Raw genomic sequence first — 24,546 nt, 5'->3', positions numbered from 1 at the left:
TCCAACCCCAGTAGATGCTCACATAAATAGAGCTTCATTTGAAGACACTACAACAAGGCAAATCATTAAACATTCACATTCCCAAGCTTATATTTCCATTGGGAATTAAGGTTTCAACATATGAATCTGGGGAGTGGGGGTGGAACACAAACATGCAGCCTAAAACGATAAATAAAAGAGTAACGGAAATGTCAGGTATGTAACATATGTCAGTACTGTATCCTGCAGTGCTGTGCTCATGCCCCACCGTGAGCGGGGACGCTCATTCACATGGTGAAAATACTCCCACTTTGGCCAATCTCAAGCTACCAATGGTTTAACAAACAGCCCACGCAATGCCTAAATATTTAAACTATTAACATCTATCCTTCATACCACAGATTGTGAGTCAGTTTTAGGTCTTAAAAACTAAATTGCTTAAGGAGCTGGTAGGAAAGTAGCATTTCAGAGCTATTCACTTAATATTAACCCCAGTTTTCTGTGCAATCTAGAGGATATTTTCCAATCATCTTGCCCTCATTTATCAATTTTAAAATTAAGTTAGCATTATGTTATTCTTGACATCTTTTCTAATTAGGGGTCTAACAGAAAATATATCTTGTTTTTTTAAAATCACGTTAATTAACTAAAAAATAATAATTAAGATTCAACTCTCTTCTCACCCCATCAGCTTCAAAGCAAAGAATAGCGTGAAATGTCTTGGGAAATCATTATTAAATCTAAAAATGTTATTTACAACAGTATTTAATAATAAATGAATATGTATTAAATTTACATTCTTATTGCATTCACATTAACTAACTTAAAGATTTCACCGTTTTGTTGTTAAGAAAAAGCTAAATCTAGATTCATTTTTCAAAGGTGAAAACACCCAGGTTTGGAGAAATATTACAATCAGGCCAAGGTCTCAGTAAGCCACTGTAACATTAGCTGCACTGACAACTTTCAAGCTAAGCTTGCTAAATAAGTAGAGGCCTATGCTGCAATCTCTGAGACTGCTGCTTTGGCATTCTCAACAACCACAGAGTTCACTAAATATGACCAAATGGTGCTACTGTACCATAAAGTGTGGCATATATTAAACCACATGTGACAAGCTGAACTTCTGTGCCTTGTGAAATCACCTATGAATTTAAAAGTGTACTAGGCAGAAGACAAGTGTAGCATTCAGAAATACAAAGCAAAGGGAAAACAGCTATGTGCACTCACAGAAATTCAAATTTCTCCCTCAGAAATATCAACAAAAGATGTGTAGAGTATTTGTTTTAGACTCAATCCCACTTTCATTACATTGTATGGAGTTTAGTAGCAAGAATGGGAGCATCAGGCTACCCAGGTTCTATCTAGTTCCTAACTGAACCCTGAACAAGTGACTTATGTCCTCTCTTTACTCATTTGTGAAATAAGGAGCTGGATTTGATTATCTCTAAGGAATCGACAAATTCTAAAAGTGTTTTTTTAAAAAATGGAAATTCTAAGTGATCTATTGACCACTTTGACTAGTACTAGACTAGGTAAGAATAGTTCTGGCTTAGAAAATGGCAAACTCCCTTGACCTTCCTTGAAAAAGATATCTGACATTTTGGACACAATGAAACAAAAATACTTCTACAGAGAAAAATGTGATAAAAGCTCAGGAGTGGAAGTTACTGAGCAAGAATATTCCTTCTATATTGTGATATGTATTTGCATGCATTTCTCTCCTTCCTCAGTGGGCACTGAGTGTGGAGTTCTGGGAGGGTGAGCTCTATGCATGAATTGTCTTCCTACAGCAATTTGAATCTTTCAAAGTGATTTAAAAGGACATCGCAGCTTGAGTCAGCACTGAAACAAAGAAGTCACCTAATCACTTAGCCTCAGTTAAAAAAAAAAAAAAAACTTGCTTCCTGCCCTCAAAATTATATTTCATCACCTACAAGATGTCACTGAATGTCAAAAACATCATTATATATTTACTATCAAGAGGGGGAAAAGTTGCCAATTGAATTGGCATATCATACATTTCTGAGATGTTGAAAAGTGAAAAAACAAGTCTTACAATTAATTAAATATGGAAGCCTTTGACTTTATCCATAGTTTTCCCAGAATGCTACCCAAAACCATCTTCCAAGGGGAATCATAAGCACACCGGTGAGTCACGTGTCTCACCTGACCCAATCCTCTCGCTATCCCTATCACCTGGATTTAATACTAAAAAAAAAGGAAGGCATTTATCATCTTATAATAAACAGAAATTGAGAAAAAAAAGTTAACAGAAATTAAATATGAACTTCTCAAACGCTTTCTGTATTTATTATTCCCTTCAAGCACAAAGAGTTTCTGTATTGCATATGCTATTCTGGGAGTATGTCAAATATTTGTGATATGGCTAAAGGCTACTAGGGCATAGTCTCCTTCCTTATTCCCTATTCTGATAGTTACAAAACCCTGAAGCTAGAAGGAATCTCATACACTATATAGGCCAAGCCTTCATTCTGCAGAGGCAGAAACAGAGCTTTAAGAAACAGCTACTTAGGATTCGAGTCAGGACAAGAACTCAGTTATCTGACCTAGTCTTGGAGGTCAGAACATTCTGCTGAATTCATCTATCATAATCTGTGAGCAACAACTTGGAAAAGGAGTCTTTCCTATCTACTTGCCTGAAATTTCTCCAACCAGTTTAACGATGCTACCTTTCTCCAATACTATCCCTCAAATGAGCCCACATCTGTAAAATGCTAAAGTATAAACAGTCTGAAACAAATTACTCAAGGCTTCTCAGGTCTTCTTTTTCGCCCAGGTTCAATGACGAAGGTTTGTTAAGTTGCAAATTGTCAGAGGGGGGAACAATGCAAAGCAAAGAAAGAGTAAAAGCAATTTATCCAATATCCACATACTGTCCCTTTCTAAATCCAAGGTTTAAATAAATACAATGATGTATTTTCCTCCCAATAAACTTAGGATACCACTAAATCACTTCCAAATGTAGCAAGCACCCCCATCCTGCAAGCACGGGTGACTCGACCCAGACAAAGCCAGCTTGTCTGCATGTTGTTCCAACCCCAGTAGATGCTCACATAAATAGAGCTTCATTTGAAGACACTACAACAAGACAAATCATTAAACATTCACATTCCCAAGCTTATATTTGTATAATAATCTCCCCATTACAAAGTCTACCTTGCTATCTCTGGTTTATGGGAAATGTCCCAAAGAGGCAGTCCACCTTACTACAGGGTTAGCCATACCTTCCATGCTACTGCATGAGAGATTCTGGAATCTTACACTAAAAGGGCAGTGTCGGGCTTGGCTGTAAAAGAAAAAGAGTAACCCTGATCCAAACCACACACATCCCAAGCACTACTGTCGCTACACAAGCCAAATCGGACATTAACGATGTAACCCAGGATTCAGGCTTCAGTGTAACCTCACCATGAAACACTGGGTCTACCTTGAAAATGAACTTCTCATCCTGTTCCAAGTGCTCAGATGAACTGAAACCCCACAAACAATCACTACCAAGAAATTGCACATCCTACTGGCCTGACTCATTCTGACAGAGAATCCCATGTCTTCCTCTACCAAGAAAGACCAGTAGTCACCTTAAAAAGTGACTTTTTGGTCATTACACCTCAGCCCAAGATGGTCAATGGGTTAATATCCTTTTCGGATCTCTTCAATTACGCTGCCTTCTGAGTCTGAGGGTTGGCAGGCAGGGCAACCCTGTCAGAGCTGCAGAGAGCTCTGCAGATGTCTCTGTTGTGTTCAGTTAAACTGAAAAGGAGAAAAGATGGCCCTCTGACAACAGACAGCTGTCAATTAGATGGCACACTTGCACTCAGTAGGCCAATGAGCAGCAGTGGAGGTGACAAGTGCTTGGCTAATCAGTGTGCCTATAAAATCACAGCCCTTCCCTGTGCTACTCACACCAGCACATGAAGTGACAACTGGTGTCGTCTTCAACCACTCCTGTTCTCCCCTCCCCCAGTGTCATCAGTACTGTGAGAAGGCTCAGGTCAATGCAATATGCCTAGAAACAAAAATCAGACCAACAAAAACTGGCATAGGGAAAGAAATCCCTGCAGCAAAATGACCCAAAAAGAGAAATACATTGATACGCTAACCTGTTCAGAGCTGGTTCACACTAATACTGAAAGAAGACAACCCATTTGATGCTGTTACCAAAAGTACTATCAGAAAAGAATTGGCAAAGTTATCCACCTGACCTTTTTCCCATCCTCCATCTTGTCCTTTTCTCCTCTAGCCACCAGGGGGCACTTTGGGGCTAGCTCCTTGAGGACTCTGGAGATTCTGAGCTTTCACAAGTACCTCAATATTGGCAGTGGGGTCAGTGGATGGGGGTGGAATGAATCAGAAAGTATAACTAAAGGAGAAACCTGAGGGTTCTATAGAGCAGAAAGGTGAGTTCCCAAAATCTTCAGCTCAAATATACCCCTCTAAGCTAATCATTAAATGCTGAATTCACTAAGAAACTACCTAAGCCAGACAGATTTTTACTCACTAATGACAAAAACAACCTCTCTTTCCCCCTCCCGCTTACCCCTTTTCGCTCATCCTCTGCCCCCACCCCCTGTCTCACTTCTCTATTGGTTTCTAAAAGAGCAGCTGATTGGAAGTAGAGAAATCAGGAAGAAAAACAAGGGGTGGCGGGGGGATAACTGGTTAACTATAGAGTCAAATTTGTGGCTGTCCACCTGCAGCTCAAAGACAAAACGGTATCAGCCTGTTTTAGATAAAGATGAATTTGAACAAAATACAAATACATTTAAACTTGACCCTGATTTAGTTGGGACCTTCCATGGCCATTCTATGGCCCAACTACTTTTATTCAACTCTTCTTCTTCCACAATCCCAAATCAGAGGCCAATCTGCCTGCCATACCCAAAAGAAAACCCCCAAATGCTTTTTATAAAATAACTTTCTTTGTTATATGGTTTCTCTCTTGTCGCCCAGGTTGGAGTGCAATGGCATGATCTTGGCTCACTTCAGCCTCTGCCTCCCGGGTTCAAGTGATTCTGCTGCCTCAGCATCCCGAGTAGCTAGGATTATAAGCATGAGCCACCACACCCAGCTAATTTTGTATTTTTAGTAGAGATGGGGTTTCACCATGTTGGCCAGGCTGGTCTTGAACTCCTGACCTCAGGTGATCTGCCCACCTAGGCTTCCCAAAGTTCTAGGATTACAGGCATGAGCCACCGTGTCCAGGCAAAATTACTTTGAAAAGACCACTAAAGACTAAAAAGGTCAAGTGGAAAGGTAGATATCAGGGATAAGAGTCCTTCATCTTTTGGGAGTCAAAGAAAGAATTCACAGCAAAGTTCTGCTCCAGGGCTTGTCCAGCCCTGCTCGAGTTCTCAGGGCCCTAGAGACTCCCACAGTTTCAAGGCAATCAGACCATCGCTACTGGGTGCCAAAGCTGCAGAATGTCCACATGGCTGCCACCATCAGCTCATTCCTGGAAGACAAAGCTGCCTTTCTTCAAGGGAAATGTAAGAAGCCATTCAATCTCAATCTGCATTCATGACCAACAAGCAGGAGCAGTGCCAGAAGAGAGCCTGAGACTGGCCACCAACTCTCCAGCATCAACACCTACACCACATTAGTCAAACCAGCACAACAGGCCTACTCCTAGCGCCTGCAGGTACCAACAGAAGCATGCTGGGTCCCCATCCAGGGAGTCCCCATGGCTGCCTTGAATGGCTACATTGCCAGAATGCCACGCCAATCTGTTGAGTTCATTAGGGTTTGGGATACACCTGTTCTCTCCTCTGCCATGACTCTTTCAAAGCTATAATACCATCCACTTAGACCCATGGACAGCAAAACATGCCAATATCACACAGCCATGGACATTCATACCATTTTACATTCATTACCACCATTCCAGCTAACACTAGAATGGGTATCTTCTGAACGAAAGTTTTTTCCCTCTTGTGGACTCTTTCCTAAGCATAAAAATCCAAGGAGCACCATCATAATTTCTTGGTCAAATGCCAATTTGCAATCTATAGTTTTGTAGTTTCCCCCAAATCTCATCCAGTACTAGTTCTAATATTGACTACAACCTTTTATTGTTAATTAAGAAAACAATTACCACAAAAAAATAAAATTCAAACAATACAGGAGCATGTCAAGGAAAAAGAAACATGTTTCAATATATGAAAGGTAAGGAGGTCATTCCAAGCAGCCCTACTCTTCCCCATGCACAGCTTCATAGCAGAGGTAAGAGCAGCTCCCGGAGTGCTAGGCTACCCTCCTTAACCATCAGGATTTCTCTTTCACCAGGTGAAAAACCAGGCGGGCTCAACCCTCTGTCACTGAGTCTCCACTGTTCATGAGCATTTCTGGGGAGACTGGAATATAACAGGTGCTTCAGTTGAGTAGTAACAGCAGCCACATCACAGAGCCAAAGGAGGCACTGGTTTGCCAATGTGTCCATTTCCTCTTAAAGACTCGGATACACAGAGGCAACATTTTTACACTAAAACAAAAAAAACAGGGAGATAATCATTTCTACAGAGGAGGAAGTTATTATTAACAAAAAGCCTGGGCTATAGAGTATTAGGACTGTGGAAAGGTCTGACCATCCATCCACCCTTTGAAAGTCAAAGTGTAGTTCATGGAATCCTCCCATTCACGGCTCCAAAGTTTTTAATCTCTAAGTTCATTCCACATTTTCTCCATGGAACATGATATAGGTGTGGGCTCATGCTTCTGGCAAATGGGCCTTCTAAGAATCACATCTACTGAAAATATAGCATTGCCTGCCCTACTAGCCTGGCTCAGAGTTTGGGTCTAATCAGAACAAGGGAGGCCTTATCAGTCCTCTGGGGGCTGAATATAGTCAAGGCTCTCTCTAGTTTCATCGAGGACGACTGACACCCTATCTTACACACTTGCTTCTTAGTTATTGCAAAGCTTTTACATATTTAGGGAGCTTTTCCATCAAAATATTCTGGAATGGCTAGAGGCTCAGACATATTAATGATATCTGTACGCATGTGCTTTTTATCCAAGTTTACAGCTCCTGGTCACTGAGGGTAAACAGTGTTATCAGTGATTATTATGGATTTAGTCAAGTATATTTTATTCCTGTCATTTATGAGCACTTGTGTTGGCTGGTATTTACAACGTCGGGATTCTGTCACTTTGGCAACCTTCAGAGACAACATTTTTCCAGTGTTACAGTGACATTTCAAAAACTCAGTATTTACAAGCAAACGACACCCTCTGGCTCTGTGACAGTATGATTCAATGGTAGCTTAACAAAGGGACAATCGTCTAGAAATTTCCTCAGGATGTGTTTCCGGCTACTACTGCCTATTACTTCATGGACTAGGTGACCTTTTGCTCTTTGGAAGAAAGCGGGTACAAAGACATCAAAGGAAAACTTCCCTGTTACAGGGTAGGAATTTTACTTGTATTGTGTGGCTGTGTCTGAGCAAGGTCTGCTTGCTGTGTGATGACGACCAACCTCAACATCTCTGAGCAAGTTTTCCACTTGCTACAAAACGGCACTGGGTGCCAGATGATGTCTAGGTCCTTTCTGACTCTAACGTTCTATCTTTAAGGATTTCAGTGTTATAAATAAACGCTAAGTCCACTGTCATCATTCATTTTTTATGTCCTACAACAAGGTTACAAAATTAAAATCACAAGAAGGAAACAGGAAGAGGAAAAACATGATCTACTCAATGTATCCACTTCTTCCCAGTTCTCCCCATCCTCTGCCAAGATGTTACAGGGAGAGTGAAGGAGAATGAAACTTGGGGGAGGAGATGTGGCTGGTGTTGTACTTCTCCCCTGAGCTTCAGCACCAGAAATTTCCAGGAGGACCGTGGTCCTTTCCAACACAACCAGAGAGTAAAGGTACCACTGATGGACAATAGATAGCACGGGTGGTACGCACCATGCTATTGCAATTGGTATTTACTTACAGGAATCATTCAAAATACTCTTTTTGGGCTATGTAAAGACAATGTTCCTGATATACAGATTGCTAGGTTCTTCATATCCTCTTTAGAAATGCGCATTTTTTCTTATTGGCAGACAGAGGTTCCAGCCTGGTAACTAGGTAAGTGTCTCCATGAACGATCCCTAAGTTAATAATGAATAGGGAGCTAATAATGAATGAGAAGACTCTGTGGGCTATTTGCTATGACACAAACCTACACCAACTTTATCCAGGGATAAAGAGGTGACAGAAAATGGCAAATCTGAAACCAAAGGAGTCTGTTCCCCAGTCCCATCTCTGCCTTAAGAGTGAAAAAAAACTCTCTAAATCTCAGTTTCTTTATCAATAAAACTGAATTAAAAATAATTTCAGCCTCAGGGGTCATGGGCATGGTTAATTTAAGTCAAGAAATTTGCATGGAAGTATTTAAATATAGTAAGTTACACGCTCACATACAATTTGTTACTATTGCTAATTCATTCATTCATTCATCCATCCTGTGACTCTGGAACAAGCACTTTCTGAGTGCCCCTCTTAGACACTGCAGTAGAGATGACAAGCCTAGCCCTCGCTCCTAACCCTTGCCCCTCTCTGGCTGTAGACAGTGTGATGACTGAGGGAAGAGAAGAGGCTTCCTGAGCACAGAGGAGAGACAGCTCATTCTGCCCTGGTTATAACATCCAGGGTCCCTGAATCTGGAACAAAGCAGGAGAGTTAGCTGGTAGAACAGATGTAAGGCAAGGAGAAGGGGAGGCAGGGCAAACGTATTTCTGGTCCTTGTAAAGACAGAGAGAACCGTGAAAGAATTCTTGAGGGAACTGCAAACAGCTCAGCAGTGCTAGAACATGAGATGTGAATGGTGAGTACGAAGGCCGAGGCTGCAGGCAGAAACAGGGGCCAGGCTACCACCATGCTAAGCACAGGCCCCCAAAGCCAAGGAACAATGTTTTGTGGAGACTGTCACTCCAGCAGCAGTGGGCAGGAGGCATGTGAGGGAGAAGGTGGGTAGAGGATTCAGAGCAGCATGGGCAGCTGTGGTGGTCACTGGGGGTCTAGGGGACAGCAGCAGATGTACTGGTATCTTGCAAGCAGAACTGATGAGATCTGGAAACTGAGGACGTTTGGAGATGAGGGAGATCGAGCAGTCTCAGATGGTGGCTCAGAGTCAGTCACCACACCAAGGGACACAGATGGAAGAACTAATCCTGACAGATTGAAATCCAAGCAGTGGAATTCAAATTCAAAAGCACAATACCAAAGATGAATTATCTATTTTTCTGCACTCACAATTTGGTAGTTGACAAATTTTTACTCTGGCTGCTTGAAAAATAAATCCAAACACATATAAAAATACAAATTTGGAAAGTGATAAATACGTCCGGACGTGGTGGCTCACACCTATAATCCCAGCACTTCAGGAGGCCGAGGTGGGAGGATCACTGTGGCCAGGAGTTCAAGACCAGCCTGGGCAACATAGCAAGACCTTGTCTCTTAAAAAAAAAAAAAAGAAAAAAGAAATAAAAGAAAAGTCATAAATACTAAGGCCTCATGGTTACTATACTATTAGTTGAATCCATCTACCTAGAGAGCATGTCAGACTCTTCAGTGGGACACAGGGTGAGTTTCCTAATAAATATCTATTGAACACACAGAGTCAGAGTTTGGTAGAATGTGTTACTGTTGAATGTTCTAAATGGTCTGATTGCTGGTTAAGGCTCTACAGAGCTGATTTAGGATAACTGCATTTTATTTCTAGAGCTATATGTGTAACTATCTAGAGCAAAGAAAATTATTTGCACCAACTGGCTAAGGAAGATATATTAGATGGAATTCCATAGGAGCCTCTGATCTTGGCATCTATGAGCTTCTGAAAGGTACATTATAAAATTTTAGAGACCAGTACAATTATCTAAATCATAATGAGATAAAAACCTGCTTCATAATGAAATATGGATGGAGACAGTCTGGAGTCCAAAAACTGATAGGGTGTGTGTATTACCTGCAAAAGGAAATTGAGGACAAGTTCTCTCGAAATAAATCAAAGAATACTCCCTCCTCCTATACAAAAAACTCCAAACTTAAATGTTCTTTCCAGTGACAAATAGCACCCAGGACTTGCACCCTCAGAAAAGACTCAAGCAAGTCTTACGTGGTCACTAGTTGGGAGTAGTATTCTCGGGAAGAAGTTCATGTTAGTGCCTTCTCTTTGGCTGAGACAGTTACACGGCAGAGATGCAGCAAGACTCCTTGAGGGACAATGTCATAGCAGTAGCAGCTGTTGACATTCTTCTTTGCCACATGTCATTGTCCATACAAATCTTTTACCACCACTGATGTTGTGTTGTACCAGTCACTCTACACATGACAGTTCTGAGTTGCTGAGCTCAGCGTGACAAACAGACTTCACCGTTCAAATGTAACAGACAATATGTATTTCCACAGGAGTGAACCACATCCCAGGGAACGAAGTTCAGCTGATGGGACTTCAAAGCAGTGGCAGGGCCCAAGTTAAGGTGTATTCCCCAACTTTCATGAGTTTTCATCAAAAAGTTTGTTTACAATTCATAATATATATTTTTTAAATTTTCAATATTTTTCTACATGACAAAGCTGAAACCCTTCTAAGACTTTAAATTCTGATTCCCTTAGGGTTTGATGTTTTAGTTGTAAGCGACAACCCTCTTTAGGACTCAGTCCTCCATTCCATGGAACCTGGCATCTCTGTGAACCAGGAGTGGGGCACAAAATACCCTGGGAGAACACAGAGTGAGCAGAGTCTCCTGGGCCCAGGTATGCCGAAGTGGAACGAAACGACCACTCGCTGACTTTAATCAACATTCCTATCAAAAAAAGAACATTCTGCCAGGCGCAGCGGCTCACGCCTGTAATCCCAGCACTATGGGAGGCCAAGGCGGGTGGATCACTTGAGGTCAGGAGTTCAAGATCAGCCTGGCCAACATGGTGAAACATGGTGAAACACCATCTCTACAAAAATACAAAAAACATTAGCCAGGTCTGGTGGTGCATGCCTGTAATCCCAGCTACTCGGGAGGCTGAAATAGGAGCATCACTAGAACCCAGGAGGCAGAGGTTGCAGTGAGCAGAGATCGTGCCACTGCACTTCAGCCTGGGTGACAGAGTGAAGAAGAAGATGAAGTCTCGTTCTGTCACCCAGGCTGCAGTGCAGTGGCGTGATCTGGGCTCACTGCAACCTCCACCTCCCGATTCAAGCAATTCTTGTGCCTCAGGCTCCTAAGTAGCTGGGATTACGGGCACGCACCACCACACCTAGCTAACTTTTCGTATTTTTAGTAGAGACAGGGTTTCACCATGTTGGTCAGGCTGGTCTCGAACTCCTGACCTCAAGTGATCCACCTGCCTCGGCCTCCCAAAGTGCTGGGAATACAGGCGTGAGTCATCGTGCCCGGCCCAAAAAAGGAAATTCTTTATTTAAACATGTAACTATTTTCTATCCTGACTGGTTGTCAATACTGCTACTACAAGCCAGGCATGGTGGTGCGTACCTACACTCCCAGCTACTCAAGAGGGCTGAGGTGGGAGGACTGATTCAGCCCAGGAGTTTGAGCCCCACCTGGACAACACTGAGAGACCCAATCCCCAACAACACCACAAAAAAAAAAAAAAAAAAAGAATATCACTGCTTGATTTTCTACCTTCTCTATAGCAGTCATCACCTCATATTTATCTGTGACTTGATCCTATGAAATCATCTACTTTCTGATTTTCAACGGAGAATCTTTTCTCTGACTCTATGTTCACTTTGGCAACAGCATTCACCTGTAACCACTCCCTCGGTCCAGTAATACACAGTTCATTTCAATAGCACAAAAGGTTGTTTTGTTTTGTTTTTTCACTAAGAAACTATGGATAAGGAACCTGCTTATTGTCTTATAACAATGTGTGTGTATTTCATATATACAGACATATGTAATTCAGACATATACTGATATATATGATATATACATATATGTTTCCCATATAGTGGGCAACTTGTCTTTTTGGATTTTTTCTCTGAAAATATAAAACAAATGTAAAAAAAAAATTCTTCTTCGTTAAATCACTATATATTGGCATGATTAGCTCACATGAAGACCTATACAGATACCTTACATAACTTAAAATAAGTTTATGCTCACATTTTTATATCGCTAAATATTTTACTCTTATTCCTTCTTTGGATAAAAAACTATTTTGCAGACATCTATTACTGATCCAATCTTCAACAAGTATTAAGAATGTTGGCTGGGTGCAGTGACTCATGCCTATAATCACAGCATTTTGGAAAGTCTAGGTAGAAGGACGGCTTGAAGTCAGGAATTTGAGACAGCCTGGACAACAACATGAGACCCTGTCTCTACAAAACAATTAAAAAGTTAGCCAGGCATGGTGGTATATGCCTGCAGTCCTAACTATGCTGAGGAGGGAGGATCGCTTGAGCCCAGGAGTTCAAGGTTGCAGTGAGCTATGACTGCACCACGCACTCCAGCCTGGATGATAGAGTGAGATCTCATATCTATCTTTTTTTAAGAATAAGTGTTAAGGTATTTAATCCAATAGGAATCCATCTGCATATGCTTTGTATGGCCTAACTCATTTCCTCTTCATATTACTTCCTATTCTGCCATTATGATGATCAAATGGATCTCAAAGAAGCTTGTAAAAATCACAAGCCACAACATGAGTTATAAATTTGACCCCAATTTTGTAACCTTTGCATGTATTTATTTAATAATCACTTCAAAGTTAAAGCTCCATGTTAGGGTCCTTTCCCTTTGATTTTATTCTGGTCAGATTCTCAAAATGTTTGCTTCATGCAATTTGCAGAATTTTTTTAACATGTAAAGATGAAGGGAGAAGGAAAACAAAAGTGAGAATGGATGAAAATAACTTACCATCAAAGTATGAGGAAAGTTAGCTACTCAGCTAAATAAAAATAACATATTTAGTGATTTGTAATATAAGAATAAAATGAACTCACTTAAGTCTCAAGAGGTCTGCAACATGATCTTTGCAAAAGGTAGCTTGCCAATTTAATTGAGGCAGGAGTTATTTAATTTTTTTACAGGTATAGTTTTCAATAAAACTACATATGCCTATAATACCGCAATGGCAGATGTGTCTCGATTATTAGAGGTGGGCTCGAGGGAATATATACAATGGATCTTGAAATCTGTAAGCAGCTGTTTGCAGGGGTCTGAAATGATGGGGAGGGCATTGTACCACACACACATGTTCTTTAAGTGCACCAATGTTTTGTTATTTTACTGCAGGTGTATTACAGAGATGAAATTTAATAACTACTGTATACAATGCCAATAAAACTGAAAAGATTCAGTGCCCTGCTGTTCATTATCACGGTACAAATGAGCTCAGAACATTCTGTGTGCTTGCACAGTAAAACCCCAACACACAGAAACCCCCACGTATAGAACTCTAGAGGGTGGGTACTGCCTAAAAACCTCAATGATACTCCTACGTAATTATTCCGAAGCATGGAATTGTTATTGTCGCAAATGCACAAAAATATGGCTTTGAGGTAGCTTGAAAATAACATATATCTGCTATTTAAGTCATAGAAATTGTTCATTGGAAGATGTCTTCTGAAAGGAGAGGAAAATGGAAATAAAAGATATGTAGGTTTCATTAAGAAACCTAAGAATGTTAACAGTGATAATATATTCTATTCAACGAGATCTGGTGAAGTGCCGGGCGAAAGTCGCTCTCCCGCCAAAATGTGACTTTGCCCTTTGTTAAGTACAAGAAATGTCTAATGGAAGTAAGTGCCATACTATGAAAAAAGCAACATTTGCGTATTGGAAGTGCTAAGGCAAATGCAAAGAAGTATTCTTGCTGGTTTCGGTTTTCTCCTCCCCATGAAACTACTTCTATGAGATTAAAAAACAACACACTGAACACGAAAGGTCCATGCTTTAGGAAGTTCAGGTGATCTGTTAGTGAAAGCACATGTAAACAAACCCACGTCAATATCCAAAGTGCGCAAACAATTTTTCAAAGAATGGGGTGCTTCAATTCAAAGCAGGTTATCACTATCAGGCGCGGCAGCAGACTCAACAATATATGCTTCTTTTCTAAAGTCTTTTTTTCTGAAGTCCTTAATAAGTCCGTCAATTCAGATTACAGGCTTCTGTTGCTATCTTTCAGTGTTGCCAATATTTTAATTTGAGGGTTCAGTTTTAAAGAGTTTCAGTAAAAAGCTCCCAACAATAAAATAATATCAAGCATGACCTTCAATAAGGAAATATTTCTGTTATTTCACATTGAAACACTGTCCTGATGTTGAATTTTGAGTATACTGCCTTTCTTACAGAAGGATACTACAGAGTGACACTGATATCTACATGATATGTAGATACGTTTCAACATTAAATTATATCAGATACACCTCAGCATTAAATCAATTATTTCTTCAGTCATTAACTGACTTTCCCCTTTGTCTTTACACCTATCAGAAATATAAAGATGAAGAACTGTAGTCCTAATTGTTAGAAGCTATTTAAAAAACCCTTAATGGTGAAAGGGGAAGTTAATCCCACGATCCTGGTGAAATTTCAATTTGGATACTAGGAGTCCATTTCTTTGGTGTCTCATAAATCATCTCAAAGCAATTTCAATGGCTTTTTATGCACTAACTGCCTGAACTGTTGTATAAAACTTGCCTATGCTCCTAGCACATATTCTGTTGTTTCATATATTTTACTTGAGGGCTAAATGCCATAATCAAAAAATTATTGGGTCATCTTTAAGAACCTGCTAAAGGTATTGTTTCAGAATCTCGTTGTATGTAGCTCTTGTGTTTTGGAACAATAATGTGATCTATAATGAATCCAAATTTATATAATAGCAAACCGTACTCTGCCTACATTGCACAAAAAGCAAAGCCAAAACATAATCTATACATTTTTAAGAAAGTGTTCATGCTGTTGCTAAAATGTGAATTGGCATATTCCACCCCAGCCTTTTCACAGGAAATCCTCATTGGTTTTAAGGAAATTGCACATGCTAATTCTGAGGATGTTACTGAATAGATTATTCATATAATCTTTTTTTCCACCCCTTAAGGCTGGGCAGTCAGGAACGATGCAATCTGCCCTCCGCTATGCCTTTCCCTACCGACTGTTCAGAGTTCTAGCTAACCCTGAACACAGCTTAGTGCAGCTACTCTGTTGTAGGCACTGTGTCCAGGCCCAGATCCTCCAGTGGGCCTGGAATTGACCAGACAGGGTTTTCTAGATGAGAACTAATATGGACTTCTGAGCCCAAAAACTCCATCATGGGCTTAAGCAGCAGGGAACCCAAGTTGGAAAGCACTGGTTTTAAAACAAAACATCTTAGAGTTCAGAGTCTGGCTCTGAAACTTACTTGAACAAATGATTTGAGGTCTACTTGCTTTACTTCTCTGAGCACCCCTTTCTTAATTATTAAGGGACGATAATAATAACCAACTCAGAGATTTATATCGGCACCTAATACTAGTTAGATTAAGCCCAAACTATCTTTTAGAAATTCACTCATTTTGACATTCACTATCAACCATGTCTGGATTGTGAAAGGACTGAGGCAGGGATTATTAGCTGATCCCTGATAGCGCAGCTTCACAGAGCATCACAGGAACCCCCTCGAGTCGGCCAGTCAGCTACTGATGATCAACCTTGTGAGATGTTTACGAGCAATTACGGAGTGGCAATATGAGAATCGGAGAAACACAGCTAGGGGCACAGAGGTTGTTGCAAGGTTCCAAATTTCACCAAATACTGAACTTTAGTTTACAAGGAAACGTGCCTGTAATTACCTCCCTCCTCTTACAATTAAAGCCTCTCTGACCACCAGCCTGAGCCATAACTACTCTTCTTCTCAATATATCTTAAGAGATTTCAAGAATACTTTAATGATTCCAACATCCTCCAGGTAAGGAAACATATTAAAAACAATAATTGTTATGACACTTATATAAAATATGAAACATGAAACTGACAGTGTTAAAATGAATGATGAAAGAAACTGCCTCTTTATAGAAGAACACTAGCTATAAATGTGGAAGGAATGACGGAATTTTAAAAGAATCACCAGTTTGAAGTCCTCAGTTGAAATAAATGATTCAGGCAAGGGTCATCAAGGTGTGCTAAAACCATTAGGTCAAAAGTTGTTGAGAAAAGGGGGTATCTGTCCATTTCTAAAGTATCAATACAAAGATTATTTGTTAATTGCAGACAGGGAAAGGTTCCTTTACAATGGAACAATCCAGTGGTCACCACTTTTGCCAAGTGATTCAAGTTAGCATTACCAACAGCGGCATAGCTCAACATTCTGTTGGAACGTAATTTGACGCACACAGCACCCTCAATGAAGTATTCCAGCCAAAAATGTTTAACCTGAACCTGCATAAACCTTCAGACCTAATTTTAAATTTGTAGGCAAAACAAGTGACGAACAAAATTAAACAGCACCACAAGGAAAGGAAATCTATTAATTCTAGAAAGGGGAATGTTTTATAGGACGGTCGGCCTGGTCTCTTTAAAGTCACTACCATTCAAACAAACCAACAAAAAAATTACTTAGGAAAATCCCTTAAGCCCAGAAGTTTGAGTTCAGCCTTGGCAATATAGCAATACCCCATCTCTAAAAAATAAATTATACAATTTAAAAAAGAATAAAAATAGAGGAACAGCTCTAGTTTACAAGAAATTATAAAGAGACATAGAAACCAAACGCTATGCGTAAATGGCATTTTCGTAGCCTTTTTTTAAAAAGCTACTGAAGACATTTGCATGAAGACAACTGAAGAAACCTGAATATGGATTGAGATTAAGAAACTATTGTTAATTTCTTTAGGGATAATAACAGTATGTTAGGCAAATGTCTGATTTTTAAGAGATACGTACTAAAAAATCTACGGGTGCATTCTTATTAAATATGCAACTTAAAAAGGTTGGTTCACTGAAAAATATGTATTCTTATACATATTATACATACACACACACAAATACTGTATAACAAATACAAACAACTGTTTAACCTAAATAGGTATGCAGCATTCATTTTATTATTTTTTCAACTGTTCTGGATGCTCAAAAATTTATGCTATATAAGGTCAAAAATAAAAATAAATAAATAGAGCTCGATTTTTCCTGTTAATAACCAGGAAGCTGCTGGTGGGGATAGAAGGGAAGATATACAAGATCCCTTTGTTTTACTTCTGAGTATCTAACACATCACTACAGGGTCAATGAGTATTTCTTAACCAATGCAATGAAAGAATGGACCCATTCTCCCCTTTGATAAGTACTGGCTGACTTTTGAAAGAAGGGTATACCCATAGCAATCCCCCAAAATGAATGAGCTGCTGCCCGAAAAATACCGCTCGGGGACACAGCTGCGATGACATATAGACTGCAAACTCAGGCCCTGTGATGTCTGAAACAGTCACAGTTTAAAATACACTGTCCTACTGTTCACACTGCTACATTTCAATGTTCGGACCAGGATGCTGACCTTTGGTTCCAACAACACCTCTGCCAGAACCACAGACCATCTCTAATTCCCTCATTCAGGCCTTTCCAGATATACAGGCCTAGAATGGTAAAGTCACCAGGTGAGTGAGACGACTCAACTCCCCAAAAGTCAGAGTGGGTATCTCTCCACGATATGACTTTGGTGTCCTTCCAGAGCCTGCACAGCATGTTAGAAGGAAGAGCTTCCAAAGGACTTTTTTTTGGGAGAGGGCAGTTTTCTGGTTTTCGTAGACATGAAAAAGATGCTCACAATATGGTTCGTGTACATTGCTATTCAGACTTTACTCCCTCAAAATGGCTTCCAAAAGTGATGCTGAGGAAAGAAACACTAGGTCATTGCAATTTTTGCCCTGCTAGGCACATGGTATACATGCAAGATAAAGCAGACATGGTCCCTGCCCTCCAGGAGTTTACAGAATCCTGTGGAAATCAGCATGCAACAAACACATAAAAATGATGGCAAATTTAAAAGGTGCTAAAGCTCTGCAAAGGAGAGTTTCCCAGGAAGGATGCATAAGACCTCGAGGGATGTGCTGAACACTCAGAATAAACACTTAGGCATCGTAGCAAATTAAAAAGTGATGTGTATTTCTGCTTGCATAAGGCCTAAATTGCCAATTTCGTAATAAACAAAATAATTTTGTGCCGTTTTCGCTTACATCCTATTTTGACTTTAGATAAGAAAAACTAAAAGAGGGCAAAAGTTTTAGAATTAAGTTGTTTGTAATACCTATTGAATAAAAAGTAAAATAATAAGACAAAGAAATCAATGCTAAAATGTGAAATTCATTTTGGAATCAACTACATGCTTAATTTCGATGAACCAAAAATGAGCAACCTATGGGCAAACTAAGTCACATATAAAGAAAATCCGTTTCCTCCCTGGTCTCCAAGTTTATGGAAATTAACAACAATCTCCTAGATCAGGTCTAATTCCTATATTCCATTAGTCATTTTAAGATCTAAACATCAAATAACTGTAACAGCAAAGTCCTATTTGATTACTTGCTGAGGAAGAAAAAGAATTTGGATGAGGCTAAAGGCTTGGACTTCACTAGAGAAAACAAGATATGGGCTGGGACACTCAGTTGTGGAATTCTACATAAAGATTTCAAGATTTTCACTATATCACTAACTTTCACCACCTTTTAAATGAAGTTCATATGTAATGTATTTCCATGCCTTGGATAATCAAATTAATGCAAAGAGCCTAAAAGCATTTTCAAGGTCAGTAGTAATGCCATATGTTGAACACAAGTCATTAATCAGAGTATATTTCTATAGAACATTCTAGGAAATGACAAAACCTAGCTGCACATTAGAATAACCTGGGGAGTTGTCAGAAAAGCACAGGCCCAGCTCACAAGATTCTAATTTGATTGGTCTCAGATAGGCAGCTTTCTCTCTCTCTCTCTCTCTCTCTCTCTCTCTCTCACGCACACACACACACACACAAATACTAATAATGAAACCATGGCTTTAGACATGGGCTATACCCCAGAAAGAAAATACAAACAATTCCTGATAATAAACACTAAACTTCCATTTGAGGGGAGAACTAATAACAATTACTTGTTTTGATGTCATCATCTGGTTAAAAAAAAATAGATTTCAGCAAAATTTAAAAGTTTGCAAGTCGCCATTCTATTCAAAGCAGCAAAAGAAGCCAAAGAAGCCAAAAACAAATGACATTTTTTCCCTTCTGGCATTTGCAATGATGCCCATTAGGTATTAGTTATTGTCTATTATAGTATTAAGGTTGGACTATCTTGCAAAAAACTTTATTCCCACTCATTTTCATTTCTGTCAGATTTTCCATTATAAATTTTATTTTCTCTGCCAGTTAAAAGGAATATGAGGTTACAATTTGGCAAGAACATGTTAAGCTGGGTGTGATTTCTGCACCCCAATTTGATGTAAATTAGCTTTGTCATATTTAGTAAGAACTCAAAAAAGTTCATTTGGTTACTTTTGCTTATCTATTGGTTCATTTTCTACACAATTTTAAAAGTCTCAAAAAGTCACCATGTTTATTTCTGATAATTTCACGTGGAAATGCATTAATGAAATAATATTATCCCATTACTATTTCTAATGAAAACAACTTAATTACTAGTAAAGAACCTGCCGGCTTTTGTTCTTCTGCTAAAATATATCCATTTTAAAAAGTGCCATATGTCCATTAGTATTAATGTTAAATCCTTAAGATAAATCTAAAATATGTATCTATTTTTTAACTTGATATATTTCTGAAACAATACACATCTCGCAATAATAATATATTCCTCCAGGACAGCCCTTTACTACCTGTTGCTTACCACCACTCTGTCCCTACACCAAACAAAAGGCTATTGGGACTGGAAGAAGCGTGTTTCCATATAGCACTGCTCACCCCTTTAAGTCCATAGGATACATTGTTATAATATGATAAAGCAGCTTTTGGAGCTCCTTAGGGCACACCATCTAAAGGTTTTCTATTCCGTATCTCAATCATGTAGTAAACAGAAGAAAACAAAAGCCTCCCCTCCACGAGTCACTCACCTTGTCACACAGTGGGGAATCATTTCAGCTGTGATCTGCTATTTAGACTTGAAGCCCAAGATACTGAGGTTTTGCCTTTCTCTTTGGTTTGCATAGCTGGTGTTGTAGACAGGGATTCAAACAACAATACAGCGCAAGAGAAACTAATTCACTGGAAGACACACTATGGTCTGTTCTATCCTCAAATTTCACAGAAAGCAGAAATTCATACTCTGTACATTTTTCATCTTCAGTCCCTATTTCCCTCTGTCAGCAAATTTCCAAAATTTCACTTTTATTTATCTCTAAGTAATCACACTGTTTATGGAGATTGCTGCGACCATGCTAAGCACAGAGATAGTAGACTCTTGCAAGACTCACAACCACGAAGCACAAATTAAGAATGAAGGAATCTCCACACTCCACGGCTACATTATGAAGGCTTTTAAGAAAAGCATATGCAGTCATAGTGCTATATACAAAAGAATTTTCCTGGACATTAATGCCTCAAAACGAACCTCCCAAGGCCCAAAAATTCAGCCATCACATGCCAATCCATCCACCTCTCTTCCACCCTCTGCCCCTTTCCACTTCTCACCTTGTTTGAAAAAAAAAAAAAAAAAATTAACTTCAGTTTCACCCGAGGGAAGTATTCCCCACAAATGGAGAAAGGAGGGTCTGTGTTCTGCACATACACAGACAGACTCACACGGTCTGGATGATGCTTTCACAAGTTAAGGGGCCTCACGCTTACTCAGCAGAGGAAATCTTTGTGTCTGTGAGGAATCACGCCAATTCCTATTAGTAAGAAAGGATACAGGGGCGAGGAAGCCTATTCTCTCAATGACCAGAAAAAGGGGCCCAGCGAAAACAGAGACCTCTGCCATGACCATCTGCAGAAAGGAAGGATGTTGTCAACTTTCTTCTCCCCAAAACTCTAATGACCTCCGCCTTGACCCTCAGAAACCAGACCCACAGGAACACGCTCTTCTGCAGGAACTGAGAGCTTTACACCAGAGACACAGCACTCAGAGGCTTGTCGCCCAGGCTATCTAGCCCGAACATTTGCACTCACATTCCAAAGATGTTTCCGTTGCGCTGGAATGGCTGTAAATTTCTTTCCTGCAGAATTCTTTCCAAACAAACTGCCATGAACTGCACTCCGGCAGGAGCTCTTAACCAAGCACTATTCACCTCAATGCAACAAATCTTTCAGATGCTGAATATGACTGAATTGGTGGCTGGGCCAAGGGAGTAAACTTTAAAAATGCAAATATATACAGGGAAAAAACAAACACACCAACCCACCAGAAGTCGTACCTTCCTATGTCTGATATGTAAAGGAAACTTTCCTCATAGGCTCGATTTAATTACGAAAACAAAACTTTGCTTACATTTTTCAGGGGTATATTAAATGGGTTGTTTAAAAAAAATATCAAAATAGATTCTTCCCCCATCAAGAACATGAGAGGGTGAGAGAGTTCAAGAGAGTAAGCATCCCCTTTCCAGCATAAAAAAAAAAAAAAGTACATTTTGTTTGGGTAAATAATAAAAACAGTAGAGCGCTCTGAATATTGAAGAGAATTATTAAATTCCATCAAGAGTTTTCCAAAGAAACTAATACACTAATAAAAAAGAAGCATAAATTTTTTAAAAAGATTTTAAATACATGATTAATACTGATATTGAACTGAAAAAGAAAGCATCTATAAAAACTCAATTGTCTTGAAACAAAGCTTACACTTTTAGCCAGATAGTATTTTTAGAAATAGCCTCTCTCTGGAGAGTTTAAAGTATACAAATGCAGAGTGCCCACAGACACAAACACACACATGCTATACCTTTGTATTACACTGGCATTTTATTATTTAATTAAAGTACTCTTATTTTTCTAGCTCACGCATGCTTCCCTTGAGACGGCTTTGCTGTTAGCCTGCTGGCCTTGACTTCCAGCCAAAAACAATTCAGAAACAAAAAGGGACAACAAATCATATTTTCACAGACATTTTTATCCCTCAATACAACCCTGTTTTCACACAACATCATACAGCCCCTATGAAAACTATAATTTAGGGCAATAGCCACCCGAAACCCAGGGTCTGACACATGACTCCGTGAAGCATTTCCTGCGTAAGAAATTCTTAAGTTCTTAATTGCAAACAAACTCTTTTGATAGAACCACTTTCACCGACATTGCTGGTTTGCAAACAGTGCCACTGGTACCGGCTGATGGATTAAAAAATAAAAACAAGCCCATGAACGTAATTCTGATACAGCAGCGATCTAAAGATGAGGTGTTTATTAGTTCTAAGCTCTGTGTTATTTCATTACTTAAAGAGAGAGCCATCATCTGACCTGCCAGTGCATCTTTGGTGTCACAGTTTAAAATGCATCATCTAATTTAGCAAACAAACTGATTTACCAGGTTAATCCTCTCAACCCTTCCGCAACGGAGATTCTCACTTACCTGGTGGCAACCCTGTAAGTTTGATTCTCTCCCATAAGATGAGTATGAGCCCCTTTCTGTTTTACCTGCCAAGAGAAACGACAAAAAAGTGTAAATTGTGTTTTTCCTTAAAAAAAAAATCTCCTCCAGGTAACAGACATCTACTGCTCTTCCCCGATGTTTACATACGTAAAGTAGGCACTACTGGCAATGTATGCAAGCAAGAGAGGGAATAACACTTCCTCACTCTGGCTATGATAAACTGGAAAAAAATATCCTTCATTCCTATTCTTAGCCAAACTGCTCCACACTTCCAAAAACTGTCATTCCAATGGCCTCCACTTTCTCTAACAAACAAATCGTAACTCCTTATTTTCACTTTCTCTTGCACAAAATTTAAACAATTTCATTTTTATTTACACAGCAGGCAAATTATCTATGTAATGACCCTAGCCTAGTAATTCCCATTGATTATATTGACACTTAATGGTGAGGCCAAAACTAATCAATCAAAGGCTCTCCAGATGGTGAATTTAGCAAAGAAACTATTCAAAATTCTGAGTCTCTCTCTCGTTTTCAAAAACTCCCTTTCCCAGGAGTGAGTCCCATCATGATCAAGATGATGATGGAATTTACATTTGGGAAACAGGGCTTCTGAAAAATTGCCTACTCTGAACCCAAGTTCAGATTCCACCAATAGACCCAGCAGCACAAGGGATCGTGGAATGTGAATGTCTGGTTCCAATTCTAACAGCCCGATTTTTATCTGTAGACTACTCTACAGAGATCTATGGACCCTTCGATGCCATTTGGCCACATCTAAGAATAAAATCAAGGGTGTTCATTTGTTTCTTTTTAAAGTTTAACCCCAATAATCATTAGGGAAGATAATGAAATCACATTACAAGAGATCTAAGCAGCAGAGTCCAGACAGCGACATGTGGAGAAAAATTGTAGAAATCTGTCCATACCAGAACATTAAAAGGAGCTAAAAGAGGCAGATAGGTGCAGGTGCCTAAGACCCCACCCCATTCAAGTTTAACGGATACTTCTTTCATCAAGACTGGAGCTTTACAGTAACCGTATGTGATACATAGGACTACACTATTCTTTTATCCAATGGGAAAACTCTAAACTTGTTTTTTGAGAGGCTGAATAGATTTCCTTCTGAAGTTTACAATCCCCAAGTTTTCCCCTCTCACCTCAACAGGAATGCTAAAAGTAACAGTAGCCTTTTTATCTTTTAGGTCAATGGCAATAGCAATGTTATTAGAGTATGCCTTCCTGACACCACACAAAGAATGTATCTTTGATACATTTATATCCATAAATTTTCTATCTGGTCAAAAGGGTACCCTGTATCCAAGTCATTATATATATAGAAAATGGATAGCAGTTTTCAAAGAAAGCCAAACCTAAGTCTTAAAATTAACCCCCTGTTTCCCAGTATTAACTTTTCTACTGATTTTAATGAATCTTAAAGTTGGGAAAACACCTCCGCCCCATCTCTGGTCTAGCGTTCAGCGCAAAGTATAAAATCAATGCCCATATCAGTTTCAATTTCAGTGAAACAAGACACCATCGCACAGATTGTCAGTCGTAGAAGATGAAACAGAATAACTTCCATTGTATGAGGATTTTACATTGAAGAAAAGATGCATTTATACTTGTATCAGCAGTGGGAATGGTCACAAAGACATATTTACTCATCTGTGTACGTCAAATTTAAGCTACTTACACCCTTTAACTTCTCTCTCTAAATGTTACTAACAGAGAAGGCTCGACCTTCATGAGCTATCAAAGGACGTGTGTCCTTCCTTAAGCTTTTGCATCTAAGAATGCTTCAATACCACCATTACATCACTTACTTTGACGTAATATTCGCTTGTTTAACAGGTAGATACGCAGGCAGGAAGCTGGGCAGGTAAGAAGGCAGGCAGAAAGGAAGATAGATAAAGTAGATTCTGCTCTGACTTCCTAAGAAACTGAACATCTAGTGTCCTGTTTTGGTCATTTCTAAAAATCTAAATTGTAAAATACAGTTTAAGGAAGAAAAAAAATCTATTTTTTTTTTT

The 24,546-nt window shown here is 39.4% G+C and overlaps 1 protein-coding gene across 10 annotated transcripts in view; it reads right to left on the bottom strand.

The window, feature by feature from the left end:
* Positions 1-24,546, bottom strand: part of TCF4 (transcription factor 4) — a 479,608-nt gene that overhangs the window by 177,980 nt on the left and 277,082 nt on the right. For 6 of the 10 annotated variants that reach the window (XM_011971719.1, XM_011971721.1, XM_011971720.1 and 3 more), the window contains one exon: positions 22,493-22,557. In XM_011971719.1, the coding sequence (XP_011827109.1) occupies positions 22,493-22,557 (65 nt within the window). Of the gene's footprint in view, positions 1-20,623; positions 20,731-21,100; positions 21,287-22,492; positions 22,558-22,660; positions 23,036-24,546 lie in introns of those variants that run through there. The other 4 variants (XM_011971724.1, XM_011971725.1, XM_011971727.1 and 1 more) reach the window with 3 other exon arrangements.

This window comes from Mandrillus leucophaeus, unplaced genomic scaffold (genome assembly GCF_000951045.1).
Source record: "Mandrillus leucophaeus isolate KB7577 unplaced genomic scaffold, Mleu.le_1.0 Scaffold124, whole genome shotgun sequence".
Lineage (NCBI taxonomy): Eukaryota > Metazoa > Chordata > Mammalia > Primates > Cercopithecidae > Mandrillus > Mandrillus leucophaeus.
The sequence above is the reverse complement of the archived record's forward strand: the minus strand, read 5'-3'. Positions and strand labels throughout refer to the sequence as shown.